At 44.2% G+C, this 25,112-nt stretch overlaps 1 protein-coding gene across 3 annotated transcripts in view; it reads right to left on the reverse strand.

Annotated features, from left to right (window-relative positions):
• PLEKHH2 (pleckstrin homology, MyTH4 and FERM domain containing H2) overlaps positions 1-25,112 on the reverse strand; it is a 122,444-nt gene that overhangs the window by 46,873 nt on the left and 50,459 nt on the right. For all 3 annotated transcript variants that reach the window (XM_050951727.1, XM_050951726.1, XM_050951725.1), the window contains 8 exons: positions 20,627-21,609; positions 18,990-19,065; positions 18,428-18,522; positions 16,220-16,364; positions 11,773-11,909; positions 10,823-10,933; positions 9,792-9,878; positions 8,866-9,024 (listed from right to left, as the gene is read on the reverse strand). In XM_050951727.1, coding sequence (XP_050807684.1) covers positions 8,866-9,024; positions 9,792-9,878; positions 10,823-10,933; positions 11,773-11,909; positions 16,220-16,364; positions 18,428-18,522; positions 18,990-19,065; positions 20,627-21,609 — 1,793 coding nt within the window. The remainder of the gene's footprint in view (positions 1-8,865; positions 9,025-9,791; positions 9,879-10,822; positions 10,934-11,772; positions 11,910-16,219; positions 16,365-18,427; positions 18,523-18,989; positions 19,066-20,626; positions 21,610-25,112) is intronic.

The raw sequence follows: 25,112 nt of genomic DNA on the forward strand, positions 1-25,112 counted from the left end.
CCAGGTCGCTGCGCGGCATATCTCCTGGATGGGCACGCGTGCCAGGAAGGCGGTTGATGACGCTTGAGCTCTAGTAGAGTGCGCCGTAAGGTGGCCCGAAGGGACATGAGCTAGGTCATAGCATGTGTGAATGCAAGCAGTCACCCAGGAGGAGATCCTCTGGGAAGAGACTGGCAGTCCTTTCATCCGTTCCGCGACCGCCACAAACAGTTGAGGAGACTTTTGGAATGGCTTCGTACGCTCAATGTAGAAGGTGACTGCCCTGCGTACATCTAAGGAGTGTAGCTGCTGCTCCCGCCGAGAAGAGTAGGGCTTTGGAAAGAAGACCGGGAGGAAGATGTCCTGGTTGGTGTAGAAGGCAGACACAACCTTAGGGAGGAACGCTGGATGAGGGCGCAGCTGTACCTTGTCTTTATGGAAAACAGTATATGGGGGGTCCACCGTGAGAGCTCTTAATTCGGAGACCCGCCTGGCTGATGTAATGGCCACAAGGAACACTGTTTTCCACGATAGGTACAGGAGCGAGCAAGTCGCTAGCGGCTCAAATGGCGGGAGCATGAGCCTGGTTAGGACCAAGTTAAGATCCCAGGTAGGGGAAGGGCGACGTACAGGGGGATAGAGACGCTCTAGGCCCTTAATGAACCGAGAGACCAAGGGATGGGAGAACACGGAATGGCCGCCCTCGCCTGGCCGGAAAGCGGATATGGCCGCTAAGTGCACCTTCAGAGAGGATGTCGCTAGGCCCTGCTGCTTAAGGTACCAGAGGTAGTCTAGGACCGTGGGGATAGAGGCATCCGAAGGAGTAACGCCCTGAGTTCCGCACCAGCAAGAGAAGCGTTTCCACTTTGCCAAGTACGTGAAGCAGGTGGAAGGCTTCCTGCTGCTGAGGAGAACATGCTGAACCGGCGCAGAACAGCTCAACTCTGCCGTGTTTAGCCACGCCGGAGCCACGCCGTGAGGTGGAGAGCTCGCAGGTCTGGGTGACGAAGCCTGCCGTGGTCTTGTGTGATCAGGTCCGGGAGGAGAGGGAGGGGAACTGGGGTGTATACAGACAGATCTAGCAGGGTGGTAAACCAGTGCTGTCTGGGCCACGCAGGTGCGATCAGGATCAGATGCGCTTTGTCCCTGCGGAGCTTCAACAGGACCTTGTGAACCAGGGGAAACGGAGGGAAGGCATACAACAGGTGGTGCCTCCACGACAGGAGGAATGCGTCCGTGATCGACCCCGGGGAGAGACCCTGAAAAGAGCAGAACTCCTGGCACTTCCTGTTCGAACGGGAGGCGAACAGGTCTATGTGGGGAAATCCCCACCTCCGGAAGAGTGAATGGATGACGTCCGGTCTTATTGACCACTCGTGACATAGAAAGGACCGGCTGAGCCGATCCGCCAAAGTGTTCCGGACCCCCGGAAGGAAGGACGCCACTAGATCTATCGACTGGGCTATACAGAAGTCCCAGAGCCGAATGGCCTCCTGACACAGGGGAGACGAGCGGGTCCCTCCTTGCTTGTTGATGTAGTACATGGCTGTTGTGTTGTCCGTGAACACCGAAACACAACGGCCGCGCAGATGTTGTTGAAACGCCTGGCAGGCCAGGCGCACTGCCCTCAACTCGTGGACGTTTATATGGAGTGTCAGCTCCCGGGATGACCAAAGGCCCTGGGTACGCAGGTGACCTAGGTGGGCCCCCCAACCGAGGGATGACGCATCCGTCGTTAAGGTCATCGACGATGGCTGTGGATGGAAAGGCATCCCTGCGCATACCAGGGATGGAGTTAGCCACCAATCGAGGGAGCGGAGGGGGCTGAGGGGAACTGTCACCAGGACGTCTATAGGGTCACTGCCCGGGCGGAAGACCGAATGGAGCCACATTTGGAAGGGTCTCATGCGGAGCCTGGCATACTTTGTCACATAAGTACATGCGGCCATATGCCCCAGGAGTCCGAGACAGGTGCGAGCTGAGGTGACCGGGGAGGCCTGTAAGCTTCGTATGATTGATACGATTGCTTGGAAGTGGGGCTGAGGCAAGTAGGCCCTGGCTTGAGTGGAGTCCAGCGTTGCCCCTATGAAGTCCAGCCTTTGCGTGGGGACCAGGGTGGACTTCTCGGTGTTGAGGAGTAGTCCCAACTGGGAAAATAGGTCCGTAACTACATTGACGTGCTGCCGTACCTGAGACTGAGAGGACTCCTTGAGGAGCCAGTCGTCCAGATACGGGAACACATGTATCTGTTGCCGGCGGAGGTGGGCGGCAACGACGGCCATGCACTTCGTAAACACTCTCGGGGCCGTGGAGAGGCCAAAGGGGAGGACTGTGAATTGGAAGTGCTGGTGGTTGGCCATAAAGTGAAGGTACTTCCTGTGCAGTGGAAAGATGGCAATATGGAAGTACGCATCCTTCATGTCGAGGGTGGCATACCAGTCTCCAGGATCCAGTGAGGGGATAATCGTTCCCAGGGAGATCATGTGGAACTTCAGCTTGAGCATCCATTTGTTGAGTAGGCGCAGGTCTAGGATAGGTCTGAGGCCTCCTTGGACTTGGGGATCAGAAAATATTGGGAATAAAACCCCTTTCCTCTCTCGTCTAGAGGTACCTCCTCTATAGCCCCTGCAGCGAGGAGAGATTGGACCTCCTGTAGGAAGGCTTGCTCGTGAGAGGGGTCCCTGAAGAGGGACCGGGAAGGGGGGCGGGAGGGTGGGGATGAAGCAAATTGGAGGTGGTATCCCTGCTTCACTGCGCAGAACCCAAAGGTCTGATGTTAATTGGGACCACACCGGGAGGAAGTGGGAGAGGCGGTTGGAGAAGTGAGGGAGAGGATCCTGTTCTGAGGCTGGTACGCCGTCCCCGGGCGCACCTTCAAAAGTTGGCCTTGGGGCCCGGTGGTGCCTTAGAGGGTCCCTGGTTTTGGCCTCCTTGGGAACCAGACTGGCATCTGCGGCCTCCCCACCCGCGCCGTCTATTGTGGTCCTGCCTCTGGCGAGGTGGAAAATACGAGCGGTGAGTTTGGGGCCTGAAGGGTCTACGCTGGGTTACGGGGGTATGCATCCCCAGCGAGCGCATGATGACTCTGTTATCCTTCAGGCTCTGCAGCTTAGGATCGGTCTTGTCCGAGAACAAACCCTTGCCATCAAAGGGTAAGTCCTGGATGGTGCACTGCAGTTTCGGAGGCAGGTTAGAGACCTGGAGCCAGGAGATGCACCTCATGGTAATCCCCGAGGCCAAGGTTCTGGCTGCTGAGTCGGCCGCGTCCAGGGAGGCCTGGAGAGAGGTCCTGGCCACTTTCTTGCCCTCCTCCAGGAACGCATTGAACTCTTGGCGTGAGTCTGGGTGTAGCAGCTCGGAGAACTTACCCACTTCAGCCCAAGTGTCATAGTTATAGCGGCTCAGTAGAGCCTGTTGGTTGGCCACACGGAGCTGTAGGGCCCCCGCTGAGTACACCTTCCGACCCAGGAGATCCATTTGTCTGGCCTCTTTGGACTTCGGGGCCGGTGCCTGCTGGCCATGTCATTCCCTTTCGTTGACCGACTGGACAACTAAGGAGGAGGAAGGAGGATGGACGTACAAGTACTCGTACCCCCGAGAGGGGACCATGTACTTTCTCTCAACTCCCTTTGCCGTCGGTGGAATGGAGGCTGGAGACTGCCAGAGGGTGTCAGCAGTGGCCTGGATGGTCTTAATGAACGGCAGCGCGACCCGGGTGGGAGCATCAGCGGTGAGGATGCTCACCACGGGGTCCTCGACTTCCGGGACCTCCTCCACTGGGAGGTTGATGTTGAGGGCCACTCTGCGCAGGAGGTCCTGATGGCCCCTGAGGTCTATCGGCGGGGGCCCTGATGATGAGGTCCCTGCCACAGCCTCATCCAGTGAGGAAGAGGAAGATACCCCTGGAATGAGGGGGTCTTGGACGGCCTCCTGCTCCTGGGACGGTTCCTGCTCCAGATGCCCTGGGGAGTCCGGAGGATGTGTGACGTGCTCTTCCGACTCAACCGCGGGGGGGCGGGGGCGAGAAATGGTGGCCTCTGGTGCCCGATGTTCTGAGGCAGCAGAGAAGGTTGAACCAGAGGAGCACCCTGGGCTTGGTGGTACGCCCAGGGTGTCCAGAAGGACCACTGCTGAGGTCCCATGTCCTGCAGCCGAGAGTCCTGGAACACCCCCACAGGTATCTCTGTATCCCTGTCCCAGTCGTAGTAACTGTCCGCCTGGGAGGATGCAGACGTGTGTCTGGACGGCCAAGGTGGAGCAGCAAAACCTGGAGCCGAAGTCCCGACCGATCTTGCACCTCTTGATCGTGGGGACCGGTGCCGGTACTCATAGCGGTACCGAGAGCAAGACCGGGACCTGCGACCGGCCCGCTGCCGGGAGGTTGACCGGGATATTGAGTCTCTACGCCCTGATCTGCTCCGGGAGGTACGGTGCCTGGTACGGTGCCGGGAGCTGGAGTGGTACCGCGAGTAGCGTGTTGGTGATCGAGAGACTGACCGGTGCCGAGAGTCCGACCGGCACTGTGGCGAGGACCAGTGCCAAGACCGAGAGCGACGTCGAGATCGGGAGAGACGTCTCGACTCAGAGCGGCAGCGGGACTGTGATCTTGATCGGTGCTGGTCCCCTACGCTGATCGATGGCAGTCTGGTCAGGGTCAGCTTGCCCAGGGACTGCAATACCTGCACCGGCGGTGCCGGGGGTAGGGGCGGTGCCGCTTCAGTGATGGCAATCAAGTCCCTCGCCGCGGAGAAAGTCTCCGGAGTTGATGGTAAGGTGAGCTCTACCACAGCCGGTGCCAGGGAGCTGTCGGGTGCCGGACTCAACTGCCCTCGTGGAGCTGGAGTCGACGGCACCAGTTTTGGCTGTGCCGCGGCAGTTATCAGTGCTGGGCGGTCAGCCTTAGGTGCAGTCTCTGGCTGCAACACTGGCGTTATCGTCTGACCCTTCGCCGTCTTCGACCTCGGGGAGAGAAAGCGGCGTAGGGTCGATTTTGGTGCCGGCGGTGGCCGGTGCTGGGAATCCTTAGGTGTACCGTCGACGCCCGGTGCCGTAGGGGTGCCTTTGCCCACCGACTGGCTCGTACTCGGTGCCGAGGGCGATGGTGTCCGGGCTGTTTCCATCAGGAGCTGCTTCAATGTAATGTCCCGCTCCTTTTTTGTCCTTGGCTTAAAAGCCTTGCAAATTGGGCACTTAGCCGATAAGTGCGATTCCCCTAGGCACTTCAAACAGGAGTCGTGGGGATCTCCTGTCGGCATCGGCCTATGACAGGCCGAACACTGTTTGAAACCCGGTGAGCCAGGCATGAGCTCCGGCACCGGGTGCGGGGAAAGGGCTATCCCCCGAACCCCGCAACACTTACTAATTAACAACTATAACTATGAACTACAACTAACTCTAATGAACTATATATATACAATAACAGTAAACTATACTACGAATATAACTAGACGAGACTACGAGTAGCTAGGGAAGGTGGAGGTCAGCGAAGCCGCATTCCACTGTTCCAACGAACGACACGGGCATTAAGAAGGAACTGAAGGGTGGCGGGGTCATATATTAGGCGCCATAGCGGAGCCACTCCAGGGGGCGCCCAGCCGACCCGCCGAGTGTTGCTAGGGTAAAAGTTTCTCCGATGAACGTGCACGCGGCGCGCACACACCTAACTGGAATGCATATGAGCAATCATTCGAAGAAGAAGGTCATTTTCCCATAACTGCACAGATTAGGAAAGATAGCTTCCTCATTCGTACCTATTCTTCAATTCTCATTAAGCCATTGTAAAGAATAAAACAGACAGCAGTACATTTTTTTTCAGAGGCAGCAGTGAAATATAATGCTTTCTCACTGATATCACTAAAATAAAGGGATGCCCTTTCATTGATGTGACCTAGATGGGAAATCACTACTCTGGCTCAATGGTTAACTTTTTAATTTATTAAACATTTCAAAAAACTTTATATTTCTAAATAAATATGGTAAGACAGTCTTGTATTCACTCATAAGTATCTACTGTCATTGCTATTCTATTTATGACCAAAGGCAGCTGGTTTTAGAAAAGCATATGAAGTGACTGTATTAATGAAACCATGAACTTGAAAATCTTATTTGTCTCAATGTTTGTACCTACTATAGTTATAAGACAAATACATCTGAAAAATAGGTAGGGATGAACAACTTTTTTCTCTATTTTTTCATGCTTGCTTTGTGAATTAGCCAGCATTTGGTCTACAGTCAATTTAAAAAGTTCAAATCCTAAAAAATCTGTTTTATATAAATTTTAATGGAAATATTAAAAGAATCTGTAAAAGTAAAGGAATTTAAACAAAAATAAAAGAAAAGCTACAGTTCTAATTTAAACCTATAAAATCAAACCAATTCCTCTGTTTTGTTAATGCTTTAAATTTACAAATGTAAACAAATTCCACCATCACCACAAGAAAACCCTTAACGGATTTGAACAAGCTTTCGTAAACGTTAATTGCTGGAAGGTTTCAGTAGGCTGTCATAGCAAACCAATTCTACTCATAAGTACAAAATACTGATGACACTGAGGAGGAGGCACTTTGCTGTGAAACCGCTATTGTTAAAAGCAACAGAAGAATTGATTAATCTTTAAATTTAAGCTATTTTAAATTAAGAATGGAAAGTGCAGTTTGTACACTAAACTGAATTCAAGCAGGGTCGAGAATCTGCATATCAAGTGATAAAAATAAGGAAGGTCTAGAATATGTCTGTATAGACCAACATTACCCTTTCAATGACTCTGCTGTCTGAAATACACAAAGCCCCATCCTGATACTTCAGGCACTAGGCTCAAAATTTTCAAACACAGGCGACTAACGTGACCTACATCCATGTTTAGGGTACTTAAATGAGCAGTCTGATTTTTTTTCAGAGGTGCTGAATGTGAGACCCAAATTTTAAAAAATTGGCCTAATTTTCTGATTACCAGGTAAACAGATTGGGTCAGATTCTCTGCTGTGCCCCAGCCCCTTTGTGCTGCTCTGGTGGTGCAAAGGGACGGTAAAACAGCTATTTACTGCAGCGTTAAGGCTGCTATAACCTTTACTGGAGCTAGTGTGGAGTCAGGCAGAGAATCACACACTCCATACCAAGTGGAAGGCACAGCAGAGAATCTCTGCCATTAAGGGCTTTTCCACTAGTATCAGTACAATATACAAACATATAGCATATTTAATAAGAAGTTGGAAGGTGTTTCATTCTCCACAGATCAGAGGAGAACCTAAAGGTGAAGCCCTCCTAAACTGCAATAGTTTCTACATTCCTGTGAATATAATAATGACACACAGTAGAAGAGAATTTAAATCTGATGAGTAAATTAACCTTAACATAGTATAGTCCCTCACTCTACACATTATCCTCATTATTTGAAATATCTTGTTTTGACTGCTGATGTTGGAAAATAGAGAGACCCCTTTGTCAATAACCTAGTCCCAAATTTGGACCTTAGCGTCCAAAATATGGGGGTTAGCATGAAAACCTCCAAGCTTAGTTACCAGCTTGGACCTGGTACTGCTGCCACCACCCAAAAAATTAGAGTGTTTTGGGGCATTCTGGTCCCCCCAAAAACCTTCCCTGGGGACCCCAAGACCCAAATCCCTTGAGTCTCACAACAAAGGGAAATAAACCTTTTCCCTTCCCCCCCCCTCCAGGTGTTCCTGGAGAGATACACAGAAGCAACCTCCGTGAATCTAAACAGAGGGATTCCACGCTCCCCGTTCCCAGCCTGGAGAACAGAATTACCAAGAGTCAATCTCTCTTCCCCCCTCACCCAGAGTGAATGCAAAGTCAGGCTAGTACATCTAACACACACAGGTTTTCCCCTGACTTCTTCCTCCCACCAATTCCCTGGTGAGCTGCAGACCCAATTCCCTGGTGTTCCTCACTAAAGAAAAACTCCAACAGGTCTTAAAAGAAAGCTTTATATAAAAAAAGAAAGAAAAATACATACAAATGGTCTCTCTGTATTAAGGTGACAAATACAGGGTCAATTGCTTAAAAGAAATATGAATAAACAGCCTTATTCAAAAGAATACAATTTAAAGCACTCCAGCAACTATAGACATGTAAATACAAAATAAAAACCAACTTTGTACTCACAACTTGGAAACAGACGATTAGAAAGCAGGAAACAGAAAAAATCCTTCTCTAGCTGAGAGAGATTCAGGCAGAAGACAAAGAACTCAGACACAAACTTCCCTCCACCCAGAGTTGAAAAAAATCCTGTTTCCTGATTGGTCCTCTGGTCAGGTGCTTCAGGTTACTTTTTTTTCAGGTGAAAGAGACATTAACCCTTAGCTATCTGTTTATGACACGCTTACAAAAATGTTTAAATTGGGGCATGCGCTGAATCAGGGCCCTAACAATGTGCAAACCGAGAATTCAACATGGAAGGTAGTGGATCAAGTGGCCAAATGAAAAAGACTTGCCAACTTATATTTTTATTACAGTACTAGAGTAAGCAGTCCTGGTTTATTCATACTGTATAGCATGTCTACTTTAATCTATTTAATCTATTTACTCTTATGCTAAATATTTATAGTACATGTACTTTTGGACTTTAATTTTGGGTGCCCCTCAAACAGCACTTTTGCAAAATCACACAAGGGCCAATGCCAAATACTGCAGCCAACTTAGATACTACTGTACAAAGAAGTCCCTGTTAAAGATCCAATTCTGCTCCTGCTGAAGCCAATTGGTGTTTTGCCATTGACGTCAATAGAAGGACTGGTTACTAAAATTAGTTTACTACACATGTTTTATACAGTTCTTGTTGCCTTTTTTCACTTAGAGATATTAAGCAGAAACATTTTTAAAAATAAAAACAGAATAAAAATACTTTGTCAGGGAAATAAGTGTCCCTACCTTGGTCAGCAATCCTTTCATGGCTGGCTTCACATCAGGCTGTAAGAAAAGTGGACTAGCAGCCTGCACTTTAAGAACATTCTGCAGTACTTTGATCCACTCTTCTAAGATGTTGGGAGAATCTGCAGTCAGGTAGTATGTTCGTTTTTCTGTGATCAACTGAACAGTGACAGAAAAGATGCCTTCAGTTCTAGGAATATTATAGATTTCAACTTATTTAAACAATACATTTATTTACAAATACAAAATATTCGCAACATTTTTACTGTCACTTTTCAGAGTAGAACTGCTTAATGGCCATGCAGAGCAGGCGGCCCCATAGTCAATCACATCTCATTTGAGAGATCCCCCTGTAGTAAATTACATGGAATTCATTTTACCTAAGTTGGAATCACAATTGGTGGCATGTTAATCTGCGATTTCAGAGTGCTTGGAGCACAAAGCCATCCCATCTGGATTAATGTTACAGGTAACAATCCTAGCTTCACAAGAATGTGAAAAAGATAACCCTATAGAGCAGGGGTCCCCAACGCGGTGCCCGTGGGCTCCTGGCCGGCAGTTGAGCATCCGCCAAAATGTCACCGAAATTTGGCGGCATTTCGGTAGCAACGCCTCTCAATGACACCACTTGCCGCCGACAAGCGATGTCATCGAGAGGTGCCGCCCCCAAAATGCCGCCAAAATTCAGCAGCATTTTGGCGGATGCTCGACCACTGCTAAAGTCCTTCGTCTGGCACCCGCCAGACGAAAAGGTTAGGGACCACTGCTATAGTCTTTTCTATCTCCAGTTTCTATGACTGAAACAATCCCACCCCCCTCAGATGGAGGGCACTGACTGCCTCCAAAAGGAGACACATTTGGAGGAAGGGTCACTTTTGGGGTGAAAAGAGAGGACCCTCTAAAAATACAATGAGACAAGGAAGCACCTGAACTGTTTGTTTTCCATCACCCCTTACAATGTGGCTGGATACGCTTAACTCAATTTGACCCTGTGGCTTTCGAATTACATCACTCTGTATGAAAGAACATGAAAAAAAGGATTATTCATCAGTAATAAAATACTGGTATAACACATTTAAGACTTGATTACTGGAAGCATCCAGCATGGGGCAGGCAAACTACAGCCTGCAGGCCACATCCGACTCGTCGGACCATTTAATCCAGCCCTCAGCTCCCACTGCACCTCGGAGACGGAGGGGGGACATGCTTCTGGGAGCTACTCGCGGTAAGCACTGCCCAGAGCCCGCATCCCTGAGCCCTCCCCCTACTATCCAATCCCCTGCCACGGCCCTGATCTCTCTCCCACCCTCTGAACCCCTTGATCCCAGCTCAGAGCCCCCTCTTGTACCCCAAGCCTGTCATCCCCAGCCCCACGCCAGAGCCCTCACCCTCCCGGAGCCCCAAAACCCTGATCCCCTTCCCACCCTCCGAACCCATTGGTCCCAGCCCATAGCACCCTCCTGCACCCCGAACTCCTCATCCCCACCCCCCCCAGAGCCCACACTCCCAGACAGAGCCCTCACACCCCTCCAGTACCCCAACCCATTGCTCCAGCCCTGATTCCCCTTCCACCATCCAAATCCCTCGGTCCCAGCCTGGAGCCCCCTCCTGCATCCCAAGCCTGCCATCCCCAGCTCCACCCCTGAGCCCTCCCCACCCGTACCTCAACCTGGAGCCTCCTCCTACACCCTGAACTCCTCATTTCTGGCCCCACCCCAGAACCCGCACCCCCAGCCTTAGCCCTCACTCCTTTCCACCACTGACCTAGCAGGTACAGCGCCCTCAAATCCCATAAGATAAAAGTTGAGGGTGCTCAACAGTTTGTGGGACTGGGTGCTTTATTATGAAATGTTTAATTTAATGTATTCAAATGAAGAAATGTATTTTTTCATCTGGCAATTTTACAGTCATTTAGAGGAATCGGGAACTAAACAGTAAACATGTTATTCATACTCACCGGAGATTTGTAGTACAATAACTCACCGCCTTTGAGCACAAACCATCGTCGTTTCCAGGTTTTTACTTTGCCACCCATTTTTAACAAATATCCAGATTTTTCCAATGGCTCCTGATTATTTAAAATAAAAAATAAATTATGTAATATATTATAACAAGGTATTTTGCCAAAGAAAAAATGCATGCATGGTAAATAATAATTATTACAATACTTTGCCTTTTTATAGCAGAAAGATCCAGTTTTTACATGCATTAAGATTCATGCATGTGAGATAAAAAAAAGTATTTTCCCTATTTTACAGTTAGACAGGGGTACAGAGATTTGCTCCAAGTCACATAATAAGAGCTAAGCACCTTCAGTGCAAACTCCAGAAAAATAAAGCTCAGGGTTTTGCTCTATGTCAGTAATTGAGTGATATGGTCCTCATCCCCACTCAGCCAAGCGGCTTGGATACCCAAGCCACCACCATTAATACAAGCCATAGTGAGGAATACAAATGCAGCCTGTTACCCCACACTGTGGGTTTGGATTCTGTGAACTGTGAAGCCTGCGGACCCACTGACCACACATCTGATATGCTCACTGCCCCCACATCCTATATGAGGAAGTTGCAGACACCCCATCCATGGACATCTTCTGTACTGTGTACGGGGTGATATGTAATTCTCCCCACCCCTGACTCTCTAGTGAGGTCTCTGCTGTTGCTGCTACTGAGGCCACCCCTCTGTACACCCAACATGGTTCTCCTACACTGTGTTTAGATATTTCACACACAATAGGTCACCCCAAGTGTCTGATTTGTTACAGTCAGCATATGGGTCATTTAATGAATCTGAACACATTGCTACTTGTAATCATCACACTGTGTGCCAAGCAAACTTAGTACTGGGCTTTGTTAACATTGTAGAAGAAAGAAATACTATTATTCTTTGCATAACTTTGGTACTCACATTTTTTCCATTATCACTAGATGAGGAACAGGTTTTAGGGAGTTTCTGCTCTGGCTCTGAATAGTCTGTATCTGTTGAGTAGGCATCAGGGGGAACAGCATAGTCGCTTTCTGAGGTCATAGAAGACAAAGACACACCTGAGCGAAAAAGGAAAAAAGATGCCATGTATCTATTTCTTTGCCATCGTATTTTAGACATGAGAAATTGGGCATGGTATGGAGGGAACAGCTGAGCTCGGAGTTGTTGACAAACTAAAATATTAATAGCATTCCAGAGGGAATTAAATATTTTTGATGAGAATATCAAGCAGAGCAAGAAAATTCCTTAAAAATAATATCAAAGTGTTTATTTAGGAATTTGGAAATGCTTCAGGCACATAAACATAATGAATGCAAGGAGCAATGTGAAAAATGTCATGTTCAAGAATATGATTAAAAGCAATTTAATATTTACTGATTGTAAAATATTCTTAAATGTCAACTTATTATCGGAACTCAAAGGAGAAGGTATATTGGGACAAATTAAAATTCTTCATATGGTCTATAGTTTTCAGCTACTGGAAAATAATTAAACAGACCATTGTAAGTCATCAACTTTGGAAGGCTTATTTGACTTTCAAGTGAAATCTGCAGCCACTGAAATTTACAGGGATCGATTCTTGGTTCCTCTGTGCAACTGCAGCAATGTAAAGGTCCTTAGAATATCATAGAAACTCCTAAGAAAACCTTACAGCATAAGTGGATTCCCAAATGATGTAGAATTGCTGCAAAAACATTATCCTTCCATCTCTACACCCCCAGCATTAGGGGGAAGCCAGGGCACTCCACACTTTAGCTATCCTCAGCGTGGAGAGCACCCAGGGAGCCATACCAGCCAGAGCACAAGTTAGAGCAGCCCTAAGTCTCCCAGGAGCCCATCATTAATTTCTTCACTTCCATAAATCAGGTTCATGTATGTGACAATGTCTCTTTGTCACTCTCTAATCTTCAAAAACAGTGTTCTCTAACTCCATCTCTCTCTGACAATGTGCATAAGAGAGCGATCCTCAGCACCTCAACAATCAAATTGAATTAAACCATGAAATGGGGATCCACAATATGAACAGGCTGTTAGTTATGAATTAAAACTAAAATTATTCCAAATAGGTGTGCAAACACTCCAGAAAGAAACAAAAATATAACACTGCCATATCCAGTTATCACTGCTTCATCTAAGAGCAAGTTATTAGGAGAATCTTACTCTCAAAGGAACAAAATTCCAAGGAAAATAATTCAGTGATTCCATAAAACCTCCAATTGACTACACTTGCCCATAATTTCAACAGCCACAGATCAAATATTAATTTTCTACCCAAAACACACTGAAGCCCATATTCCTTACAATCAAATGGAGCTACTTAGTGACCTGTGAATGAAGGAAAATATTTGGAATCTCCTGTTTAAAACACTTATTTATAAATATATATGGCATTTAAAAGATTATATTATATATATAAAAACAATATTTTAAATGCCATCAGATTTAATTAGTTCTGTTCAATCACCACACTTAAGAGTTCTGCAGTAGATCACTAGCATTTCTGTACATCATATTACATCTCTGTCTATTTTTTGGTGATCAAGTGTAGGCTCTTCATGCTAAACCAGGGGTAGGGAACCTATGGCACGCAAGCTGATTTTCAGTGGTACTCACACACATGGGTCCTGGCCATTGGTCCGGCAGGCTCTCCATTTTAATTTAATTTTAAATGAAGCTTCTTAAACATTTAAAAAACCTTATTTATTCTATACACAACAATAGTTTAGTTATATATTATAGACTTACAGAAAGAGACCTTCTAAAAATGTTAAAATGTATTACTGGCATGCGAAATCTTAAATTAGAGTGAATAAATGAAGACTCGACACACCACTTCTGAAAGGTTGCCGACTTCTGTGCTAAACTATACATGATTTTTCTTTACTACTTTTTTTTCTTTATCATCTGGTCCTCTCAGGTAAGTTGCCTGTATGGTAGATGAATTGCCCAAAGGTTTGTCATGTGGTTAGATTGTAGATGGGCTGTCTAGGTTGCCTTTTCCTGCCACTCTTATTTTCTTTGACTTGCAATGAATGTGGGGAATTTTTATACTGAGTCAGTTATGAATAAGAGCCTGTGCAATTTTTTCCCTGCCAAAAAAACTGTGTATTCAAATCCAGTTTCAGAATAAAAAAAAGTTTTAGCCCATGTCCACCTGCTTCTATGAAAAACCACATCCAATTTTTCCTCTGAACGATTCACTAATACTAAAACCAACTCTTTGCTTATTCATCAAAATGGAAAAAACCACTCATTTTCAAATGTGAAAGTTTCCTTTTCAAAAGATTTACTTAAAACTACTGTTCGACTCTGAAGAGTTACTGTATAACATTTGCACTGTAGCATTCTGTTTATTTTGTTTGATTAATTCCACATATTGGCTGATTTTACAAATAAAAATATTGTTTTTGTAACTTCCAGACCAGCAAATTCATCTGGGTTTTGAGAGTGAAGCTGGGCTCTTTCCTCCTAAAATATCAGTAATTACGATACTATAGGCCAGTATACCCTTAGTTTTCACCTGTGCATCTCCCAATCTTCAAATTATGCATTATAAATAAGAACACATGCTCAAGGCTGTGAAGAAAGACTTCTGAATGTGAAACAATGCAGGGCTATCTTCTTGAGTCTCCAGAGAGACAGCATGAAACAATGGGTCAGATTCCACTACTGCCTACAATATTGTAAATCCACAGTGATTCTAATTAATTCAGCTAAGTTAGATTGGTGTAGAAACTAGTGTGAGAAGCAATTCAGGCCCAAAGCTTCGGTAGGTATCAGCTTAGCTATCAGCAAAGATAAATCTGGCAGGGAAGTGAGAGAAAGACTTAAGACCTTTTACACTAGTGCAATCCAACTACAGCATGGATTTGCACTGGCATAGCATAGGTGTAGCTATATAGGTGTAGCTACATCAGTGCAAGTAAGCTCTTAGATATCTTAAAGGGCAGTGGGCATGGCAGAGAAATTTAGTATGACAGAAACAGGGAGGGCTTCAATACTTGCCAGAATGGGAGCACTTTAACAGCTATGTTCTGTTTCACCCTATCAGAAGACCAACCAACCAAACCAAATTGAGGAGAAAGAATTAGGTTAAGGACAATTCTAGAAAGCAAGAATGTTGTATACATTCTTTGCAAAGCAGACCATTATTGTGGAAACTTAACGGGGGCCTGTGGTTGGCACTCAAATTCTGTTAATCCATTGACTACATGTGCCCGCGTGTGACATAAGTGAAACTCTAGTTAGTTAGCCACTGACCTTGTCCAATCAGAGTTAGGCTACATCTTCACTACCCGCTGTATCAGCGGGTAGCAATCGATTGCTCGGGGATCGATATATCGCGTCTCATCTAGACGCGATATATCGATCCCCGAACGCGCTTATATCGATTCCAGAACTCCACCAACCCAAACGGAGTTGCGGAGTTGACATGGGGAGCTGCAGACATCGATCCCGCGCCGTGAGGACGGTGAGTAATTCGATCTTAGATACTTCGACTTCAGCTACGTTATTCACGTAGCTGAAGTTGTGTATCTGAGATCGATTTTCCCCCGTAGTGTAGACCAGACCTCAGTAAATAACAATAATATTTTGATATCTGTAAAACAGTAATACTATCAGAGGATCTCAAAGCAATTTACCAACAGAAAATGAAGCCTCACTTCACCCGTGAGGTAGGGAAGTGCTACTCCCTTTTTGCAGATGGGGAAAACACAAACAAATGGAGGGTAATAGACACTTGTGTGCCAGGGACTAACTTCAGCTCAGCCTCTTCCTCTCTTTGCACAGGTCTCAGGGGACGCACTGTAAAACTGACTGTTTTAGAGGCAGAGAGGATGGAGAATGCCTTTAAGAAGGTAGGCTTCACACTCTGAGATCACAGAACTGAACTGAATTCCTTTGCTGTCTGATTAGGTTAAATTATTACTTTTGTGTTATAAACTTAAGGAAAATATTTTGCTGACTCTCACTATATTTTTCTGCTGAGTTATTCCATCTAGTTACAGTCAAAGGTCACAGAAAATCCATGATGGGGCAGGGAACAGAACCCAGATCCCCTGAAACCACACCTTGTGCTTTAATCACAAAATCATCTTTCCCCTCAAATGACAAGAAGATACTACAGTAATGCCTTAGAAATACATATAGTATTGGTAATCATAAAAAGGAAAGCTACTCATTCTCCTATCAGTTTGCTTTGGCTTCAGCTTTGATATGTGAAACATATAACAAACGAGCTACATCCATGTTCAAGGCATCCATATTTTAAAAAGGAGAAACTCATTGATATAAAGAATAAACATTGCACGTGCTCCAAAATCATATTAAGCCTCTCAAAATATTTGTTTTTATGGTTTCTGCCCACCTCGTTTCATGGCCCTGGGGCTACCTGGGCCACTTCTACTTCGAGAGTCTGATTCTGAGGTCCGTGAGCTGGATCGGGAGCTGTCTTCTTCCTCTGATCCTGAAGAGTCATCTAAGAACGGGCTGTTGCTTATCTGAGTTGCTTTCTATAGAAATTAACACACATTCTTTGAAATTTTATGCAAAATATATTACTTAATGGATGTATTTATTTTATTGGCTTTTAAAGCAGCTTACTGCTGCAACAGGCACTATAGATGCCTACCATGCTAAAGATTTAACTGCATGGCAGGCAGGACGGATAGCTCAGTGGTTTGAGCCTTGGCCTGCTAAACCCAGGGTGGTAAATTCAATCCTTGAGGGGGCCACTTAGGGATCTGGGGCAAAAATCAGTACTTGGTTCTGCTAGTGAAGGCAGGGGGCTGGACTCCAGAGGTCCCTTCCAGTTCTAGGAGGTTGGTATATCTCCAATTATTATTATAATTAAAACAAAACCAAATCAAACCCTCAACACCAAGGATATACATCACCCACAATAAAGGGTGGTATAAATACTAAAATTATTAGCACTAGCATTGTTGGCAGGAAATCTTACTAGGCTAACTACCACAGGAGATGTAAAACAAAACAACCCCCCCCCCACAAATTAACCAGCTTAAAAATACCTAAACTTTACCTTGTGCCCCAGTACCCACCAAACTCTCTCTCCAATGCACCAACAAGAAAACATAAGTATGAGGATGAGTATATTTCACTTTACAAATAAAACTCAGAGGGCATGTTTCAGCAGCCACCTATGGTCCAAGTTCTGGTTGAAGGTGTGCACTACTGCCTTTTGGAGAACCTGTGTTCTGGCAGACTGAGGCGGAGGTTGGCTAACTCAAAACTATGGTGAGGCTTCTCCATAGGCCCTCAATGAAATTAACACTGGGGGAATGTTCTGAGGCAGGGCTAAAAGTGAGGCAGCCACTGATCCAACATTAAACATGCATGTACAGATGACTCCTGTTCTTGGCAGGAATCATTTGCACGGCAGGATGTGTGTGGGGTCACTTCTTGACAGAATGCAGAAACTCATTAATGCTTTTGCAGCATGTGTATCTGCTAGGGTTGCCAACTTTCTGACTGAACAAAACCAAACACCTTTGCCCCGCCTCTTCTCTGAGGCCCCACCCCGCTCACTCAATCCCCCTTCCCTCCATCGCTTGCTCTCCCCCACGCTCACTCGCTCATTTTCACCAGGCTGGGTGGGGGAGGTTCCCTTTTCGACTAGGTGTTCAGTTTCATCAGGAATGGGTATTCTGCTCAATTACAATTATTTGGCTCAGTATGACATGATCTTGTACATTCAATAGTTACACTAGCAAGCAATAGGCTTTGTGCAGGGAGCAAGCAGTAGCAACAATCTGTAGCAATCAGCCCTCTTTATCCCAGGTTATAAAATGCCAGCAGAGCCATTCCACAGATCCTACTGCAGCTTTTCATGGAAGGGGTGGGTTTGGCTGGTGGCTCCCATTTACATCAGATCCACCAGTCACATAGCTCTGCCCTGCCACACCCCAAATTTCTGTGCAAGCTACATAAGATAAAGCTCTCATGCAGCAGAGCTCCACAGCATATAGAGAATAGGGATGGCCTTTATGGGCTCTTAGCATCTGCATTACCTCTGCACAGCACTGGAACTCTACTGGTTCCACTGCATTTAGATTGTACTGCAGTTCTTTCTTGAGCCCCAGGATTTGGCACATAAGTAGCAATATTCAGCTGAAACCCCCCAACATCTATCTATTACATCATTTCTGTTTAAAAACATACATCTCTTCAAATTACAAGAGGCTGCCAGGAAACAAATAATGTTCTGATTAGATTCTGCAAGCTTCTAAAAACAAATAGCTTTGGCATTGACACAAAGACGCTTTTAGATCTAAACTTGTAATTACAGCTTTGCACACAATGCAGCTCTTTCAATAATTAACAAGCCCTGGGAAAACCAGTACGCGCCACAACAAAAATTGACACAGGCTTGCAACAATTTATAAGCAACAACAATTTATTTTCTGGACATTTGACATATCCATTACTTCTGGGTTTTTTATGGTCTCTAAACACTTGGCAAAGTGCCACCAAGCATAAAATGCCAAGTTCTTGAAATTGGAGCCTAACAGTATGGCTTTTCACACAGCTTTCTTTTAAACAACAATAAGGTTACCCCTTTCAGAGTTGTGTAGACTGGAGTGGTCATGTTCTTGTATATCAAAGAAGTGTATAGTCCAGATATGGTATATGAAGCTATAGAAGCAGCACCTGAAATACACAGTATAAAACATAATTCTTTAAAATTACCCTCCAAAATTATTTAAAACATTTGGTTGGATTCTGATGTCACACCATTGTAGATTTATTGTCTTTACTACAGTTACTCCTAAATTATACTGAAGTAATGGGATATGAGAAAATCATAATCAGGACCACTAGTCTTTTTGTAATGTAAGTACATTCTCTCTCTTTTGATGTCTGGTTACATAATCTTCACCAAGAATTCCCAAGAAAGTTATAGGGAATTAAGGACTATAATGAATTTGTATTTAAGAGGCAAGTATTCAAGAATAGGTGATAGAAATAATGAAAAGGTTAAATCTGTTTTACCATATCTTAAAGAAAAAATCCAAAGAAATCTTCAGAGGCATATTTTAGAGGTGCCTGGGACAACTGGCCCCTTATAAATTACAGTAAGCAGAGGATTTTGGCTGTTGGTACAAAGACCCACTTACTTTTGTTAAAAGAGTCCATGTTGAAAGCTTCAGACATTCGTAAACCTGACTTGGCTACAGCATAAATTCTGCTTTCCTAACATAAAAGCAGAAATGTTTTACTGTAGATATTAGGAAATGAAAGGTATTTCTTCCTCAAACCTTCCCTTTGCCCTCACACTGCTACAAATATGTGATATAGCAGAGTTATCAGTGGTGGCTGAAATGTGACATTGTCTACACCACTCACCAGAGCAGTGGTTTGTTTCACCTTTTCCCATACAACTCTTGCCTGCGTACCTGAGAGTTCTTTGTTTTTAATACTAAAATCAATTCCTCAAAGAGTAACAGGGAGAGGACAGTCTATGCTAGAAGACTAGATGTTATCTACAAAGGGAGGCTATGGAAGTAGCTTTTCACCAAAAGCTTTTCAAACTACGGTAGCAAAAACTCCTAATGAAAAACTTCACATGCACAAACTGTTAAAGTAACATTAAAGTATAGTTCATTTCTGACCTAACCCCACAGCACCAACAGGCCACGTACTCGTATTACTCTATGATTTCAGATTCTGCACTAGGTGGGCATAACAAAGTAAATCATTGGCAAGAGAAGACTTTACATTCTCAGCCTGGAAGGAGCTAGCTCACAACTAAGTAATTTTAAGGAAAGGACTTAAATTAAAGTATTATAGTATGACCGCTTGTGTCATGATGTAAAATTTGTATATTAATTCTATTACATTTTAAAACCATTTTTTTAATATCTCACTGGAAGTGTAAAATTCTTCTGTAATCAGTGAATTACTACTACTACAGATTAAGAAATTTCTCTGAACAACTAATGGGACTAACAACTTCTTTAAATACGGTCTTTTGTGCCAATCTAGATTTACAATTCTTTAATTCACAAATTATTGGCCTGGATTGCATTGCCTAATTTTTAGAGCAAAGGACTTGGAACCAGGACTCCTAGTACTATGATCATAAAAAAAAGTCAGTGGTTAGAATCATTATCTAACTGTGTGTGCACAAATGAACACATGAAAATTAGATATGACTTTTTCAACAACTGGTTCTCTACATTAGTGGTCTCCAAACTTTTTTGATCGCGCATCCCATCAGTAAAAAAATTTTGAGCACGCACCCCTGCTCCCAGCCGAACTGTGGAAGTGAGAAAAAAAAAAAGGCCACTCAGACTCCTGGCCAAACTGTCGAGGGAGGGAGGAAAAAAAAAGCAGCACTGCTCCAGTGGTGCTCCTCCTGCCGCCCACCCCGAAGGATCCTCTTGCGCACCCCACTTTGGAGACCACTGGTCTACATACAAAAAAATGGTTATTCATTTTTATATGGTATTTTCAAAACAAAGAGCTCATTAGCCCATTAATAGGAGAAGAGATGTTGAATGTATGCAATTTAAATATTTCACTGATATGATTTACTCCATATTCTTCTGCAAAAGAAAAAATACAAGATCCTAGAATAGGTGTTTAAATTGAACTTGCTCCTGAGGATTTGATAATCTCAGTTGGTATTAAGCCAACAAATCATATTCCCACCATAGACACAGGGAATGAGAAAGGTACAGGAGAGAAAAGTGTAATAAAAGCAACAAAATGAGTTAATTTAAATCAGTAAAAAATATTTAATTCTATTTACCCAGGAGGGGAATCGATGCAGAGGAGGAGTAGGGGGTTTGTTGCTAATTGCCTTCCATGTTATATCACTGGACTCCTGGTTTTCTGCACTCTGTGCCTCAAAAGAGTCATAGGTAAATGCTCCATCATAATCAGTCTCCATTTTCTCTAAAATATCAGTATTTTCCCCATCTAGCAGGTCGATGTCTGTTTCCTGAGGTCTCAAGGGCCGTATCATGCTTATAGCATTTCTATTTCCATCAAACATTCTGTCAGAACTCAGCTGGGGTTGGCTTAAGTGCTTTTTTGCCAATGCTACACTTATACTAAAAACATTGGGAGTCCGCAACTTTGGAGTTGGCATATTTGATTGAGAATTTGATTGTGTTGCACACTGAGAATCTGTTGAAGATGTCACGACTGGATGCTTAGGTATTAGAGCAGGCGTTAAAATTGGACTTGGGGTATTTGCTTCACTGGATGAGGATGAATAATCTAATCTCTGAGACTGAAATTTCTTATTCAGTTCATCTGAAGAGCTATCTTGGTCTTTTCTACCCAAGGCCTCAGAACTGCTCTTTCCAAGTAGATTGTTCTGACTTTTCCACTGAGATCCTTGCTGCCAGGAATACAGCTTTTTGTGCTCGGATCTCTGAACCGCAAAATTCTCCTCTTCAAATAGAGAACTACTATCGTCAGATGCTGTCAAATACATTTCACTCCCAATTCTGCTGTATCTTGTGCTTTCTTCAGATGTCTGACTTGAAAGGGTAGATGCATGCCTGGATTTTGGTCTTTTATTACCTCCTTCATCCTCATCTGAGCTCCAGTCACTTCCTGTAATGCATGAGTTCTTTGATATACTACTATCTATATCTTTTGATGAATAGCTTGTTATTGCATTTTTATTTTGTTCTGATCCACAGGAGCTTTGTTGTAATGACCTCTGACCTTTATTGCTGTCATGTGCAAGAGCAGCAAGAGATGTTTGCTGTTTTTTTTTCTCTAGAAAAGAAATATATGAATTTGACAAAATTACTTTTAATAAAGTTAGCTGTTAAAGCCATTTATAATCAGAACTGCAAGTTTAATGTAGTTAAAGTTAAGTTCATTTAATTTTTGGTGGATGTTGTAAAAATAAACCTGAAGGAAAATACTATACATATTCTGCAAAAAGAACAGGAGTACTTGTGGCACCTTAGAGACTAACAAATTTATCTGAGCATAAGCTTTCGTGGGCTACAGGCCACTTCATTGGTTGCATAGACTGGAACATACAGCAAGACGATATTTATACATACAGAGAACATGAAAAGGTGGAAGTACGCATACCAACTGTAAGAGGCCAGTCCACTGAGATGAGCTATCAACAACAGGAGAAAAAAAAAATTTCGAAGTGATAATTGAGATGACCCACAGAAGGTGTGAGGATACTTAACATGGGGAAATAGATTAAATTAGTGTAACGGCCCAACCATTCCCAGTCTCTGTTCAAACCAAAGTTAATTGTATCTAATTTGCATATTAATTCAAGTTCAGCAGTTGCTCTTTGGAGTCTGTTTTTGAAGTTTTTTTGTTGTAAAATTGTCATCTTCAAGTCTGTCACTGAGTGGTTAGAGAGGTTGAAGTGTTCTCCCAGTGTTTTTTGAATATTATGATTCCTGATGTCAGATTTGTGTCCATTTATTCTTTTGCATAGAGACGGTCCAGTTTGGCAAATGTATATGGCAGAGGGGCATTGCTGGCACATGACAGCATATATCACGTTTGTAGATGTGCAGATGAACGAACCCCTGATGGCGTGGCTGATGTGATTAGGTCCTATGATGGTATCACTTGAATAGATATGTGGACAGAGTTGGCATCTGGCTTTGTTGCAAGGATAGGTTCCTGGGTTAGTGTTTAGGTTGTATGGTGTGCGGTTGCTGGTGAGTATTTGCTTCAGGTTGGGAGGCTGTCTGTAAGCAAGGACTGGTCTGTCTCCCAAGATCTGTGAGAGTGAGGGATCATCTTTCAGGAAAGGTTGTAGATCTTTGATGATGCACTGGAGAGGTTTTAGTTGGGGGCTGAAGGTGACAACTAGTGGCGTTCTGTTATTTTCTTTGTTGGGCCTGTCCTGTAGTAAGTGACTTCTGGGTACCCTTCTGGCTCTGTCAATCTGTTTTTTCACTTCAGCAGGTGGGTACTGTAGTTTTAAGAATGTTTGATAGAGATCTTGTAGGTGTTTATCTCTGTCTGAGGGATTGGAGGAAATACGGTTGTATCTTAGAGCTTGGCTGTAGACAATGGATCGTGTGGTGTGTCCTGGATGGAAGCTGGAGGCATGTAGGTAAGTATAGCGGTCAGTAGGATGGTGTTTATGTGACCATCGCTTATTAGCACAGTAGTGTCTAGGAAATGGACCGCTTGTGTGGATTGGTCTAGGCTGAGGTTGATGGTGGGACGGAAATTGTTAAAATCATGGTGGAATTCTTCGAGGGCTTCTTTTCCATGGGTCCAGATGATGAAGATGTCATCAATGTAGCGCAAGTAGAGTAGGAGCATTAGGAGACGAGAGTTAAGGAAGCGTTGTTTGAAGTCAGCCATAAAAATGTTGGCATACTGTAGGGCCACGCGGGTACCCATAGCAGTGCCCACTGACTTGAAGGTATATATTGTCCTCAAATGTGAAATAGTTGTGGGTGAGGAAAAAGTCACAAAGTTCAGCCACAAGGTTTGCTGTGATATTATCGGGGATACTATTCCTGATGGCTTGTAGTCCATCTTTGTGTGGAATGTTGGTGTAGAGGGCTTCTACATCCATAGTGGCCAGGATGGTGTTTTCTGGAAGATCACCAATGGACTGTAGTTTCCTCAGGAAGTCAGTGGTGTCTCGAAGATAGCTGGGAGAGCTGGTAGCATAAGGCCTGAGGAGGGAGTCCAAAAAGCCAGACAATCCTGCTGTTAGAGTGCCAATGCTTGAGATGATGGGGCGTCCAGGATTTCCAGGTTTATGGATCTTGGGTAGCAAATAGAATACCCCTGCTTAGGGTTCTAGACATGTGCCTGTACAGATCTGTTCCTGTGCTTTTTCAGGGATTTTCTTGAGCAGATGGTGTAGTTTCTTTTGGTAATCATCAGTGGGATCAGAGGATAATGGCCTGTAGAATGTGGAGTTAGAGAGCTGCCTAGTAGCCTCTTATTCATATTCCAACTTATTCATGATGACAACAGCACACGAAAGCTTGTGCTGAAATAAATTAGTTAGTCTCCAAGATGCCACAAGTACTCCTGTTCTTTTTGCGGATACAGACTAACATGGCTGCTACTCTGAAACTTACACATATTCTGGAATGTCAATAGGGATAGTTATGAACATATACTTGAAAGAAAGTAGAAATGGCATTTACCAAGGAACTGTAACAGAAACCATTCTATTCAAAAAACTAAGAATAATAATGATGAATGTAACAAGAAAGGAGAGCAAGATGTGCCAAACTTTAAAAGAAACCAGATATGCAAGAATTTTTATGCTGAAGAGGACACATGCACTTACCCACATTAATAAATCTTAAAGATTATAAAGCTTTTCAAAACGTAGGAAAGAAGAAGTGTGAAGATTACATTAAGAATCAAAATATTCTGAACTTTGTTTTAGTTAGAAATCCCTTCTGCATGCCACTGTTTCACTCCCAGGGCTGAACACTTAAGACCCACTGGTGTCTTAAGGAAAATATTTAGGAAAAGACATTTTGTTCAGATATAACTCTGCTTGTATTTTCTGTAACTCTTTCCCCCATTTTTGTTATTACATTAAAACATGATCATTTAGAATTAGTGTATAGCACTGTTGTCTAGTGGTTAGAACAGGATACTTGGACTCTGGGGAATAGATTCTGTTTCTGACCCTGCCACTTAAATCTTTGTCCTTCAGTTTCTTCCTCTGTAAAAATGAGATACGTATCCACTTTTGTAATGCACTTTAGGATCCTCGAATGACAGGGTCTATATGAATATTATCTGTCCCAAATGCTCATTTCCTATTTGGAACAGGACAAATAGCAGCTATAAAGTCAATTTGATGTCACAAGCAATGTTTTAAGACTTCAAATGGGGAATAAGAAGCAGGAGAAACCATCCTGTTTTCTCAGGGAGTCATAGGCCTGGTCTACACTATGAGTTTATCTCGAATTTAGCAGCATTAAACCAAATTAACCCTGCACCTGTCCACACAACAAAGCCCTTTCTTTCAATATAAAGGGCTCTTAATATCGATATCTGTACTCCTCCCTGGTAAGGGGACTAGCGCTGAAATTGGTATTGCCATTTCGAATTAGGGTTAGTGTGGCCGCAATTCGACGGTATTGGCCTCTGGGAGCTATCCCATAGTGCACCACTGTGACCGCTCTGGACAGCAATCTGAACTCGGATGCACTGGCCAGTCCCAGAATCAAAAAAGAGCTCCAGCATGGGAGATACTGAATCTGATCTCTGTATGGGGAGATGAATCTGTTCTATCAGAACTCTGT

The sequence above is a fragment of the Gopherus flavomarginatus genome, chromosome 4 (genome assembly GCF_025201925.1).
Source record: "Gopherus flavomarginatus isolate rGopFla2 chromosome 4, rGopFla2.mat.asm, whole genome shotgun sequence".
NCBI lineage: Eukaryota > Metazoa > Chordata > Testudines > Testudinidae > Gopherus > Gopherus flavomarginatus.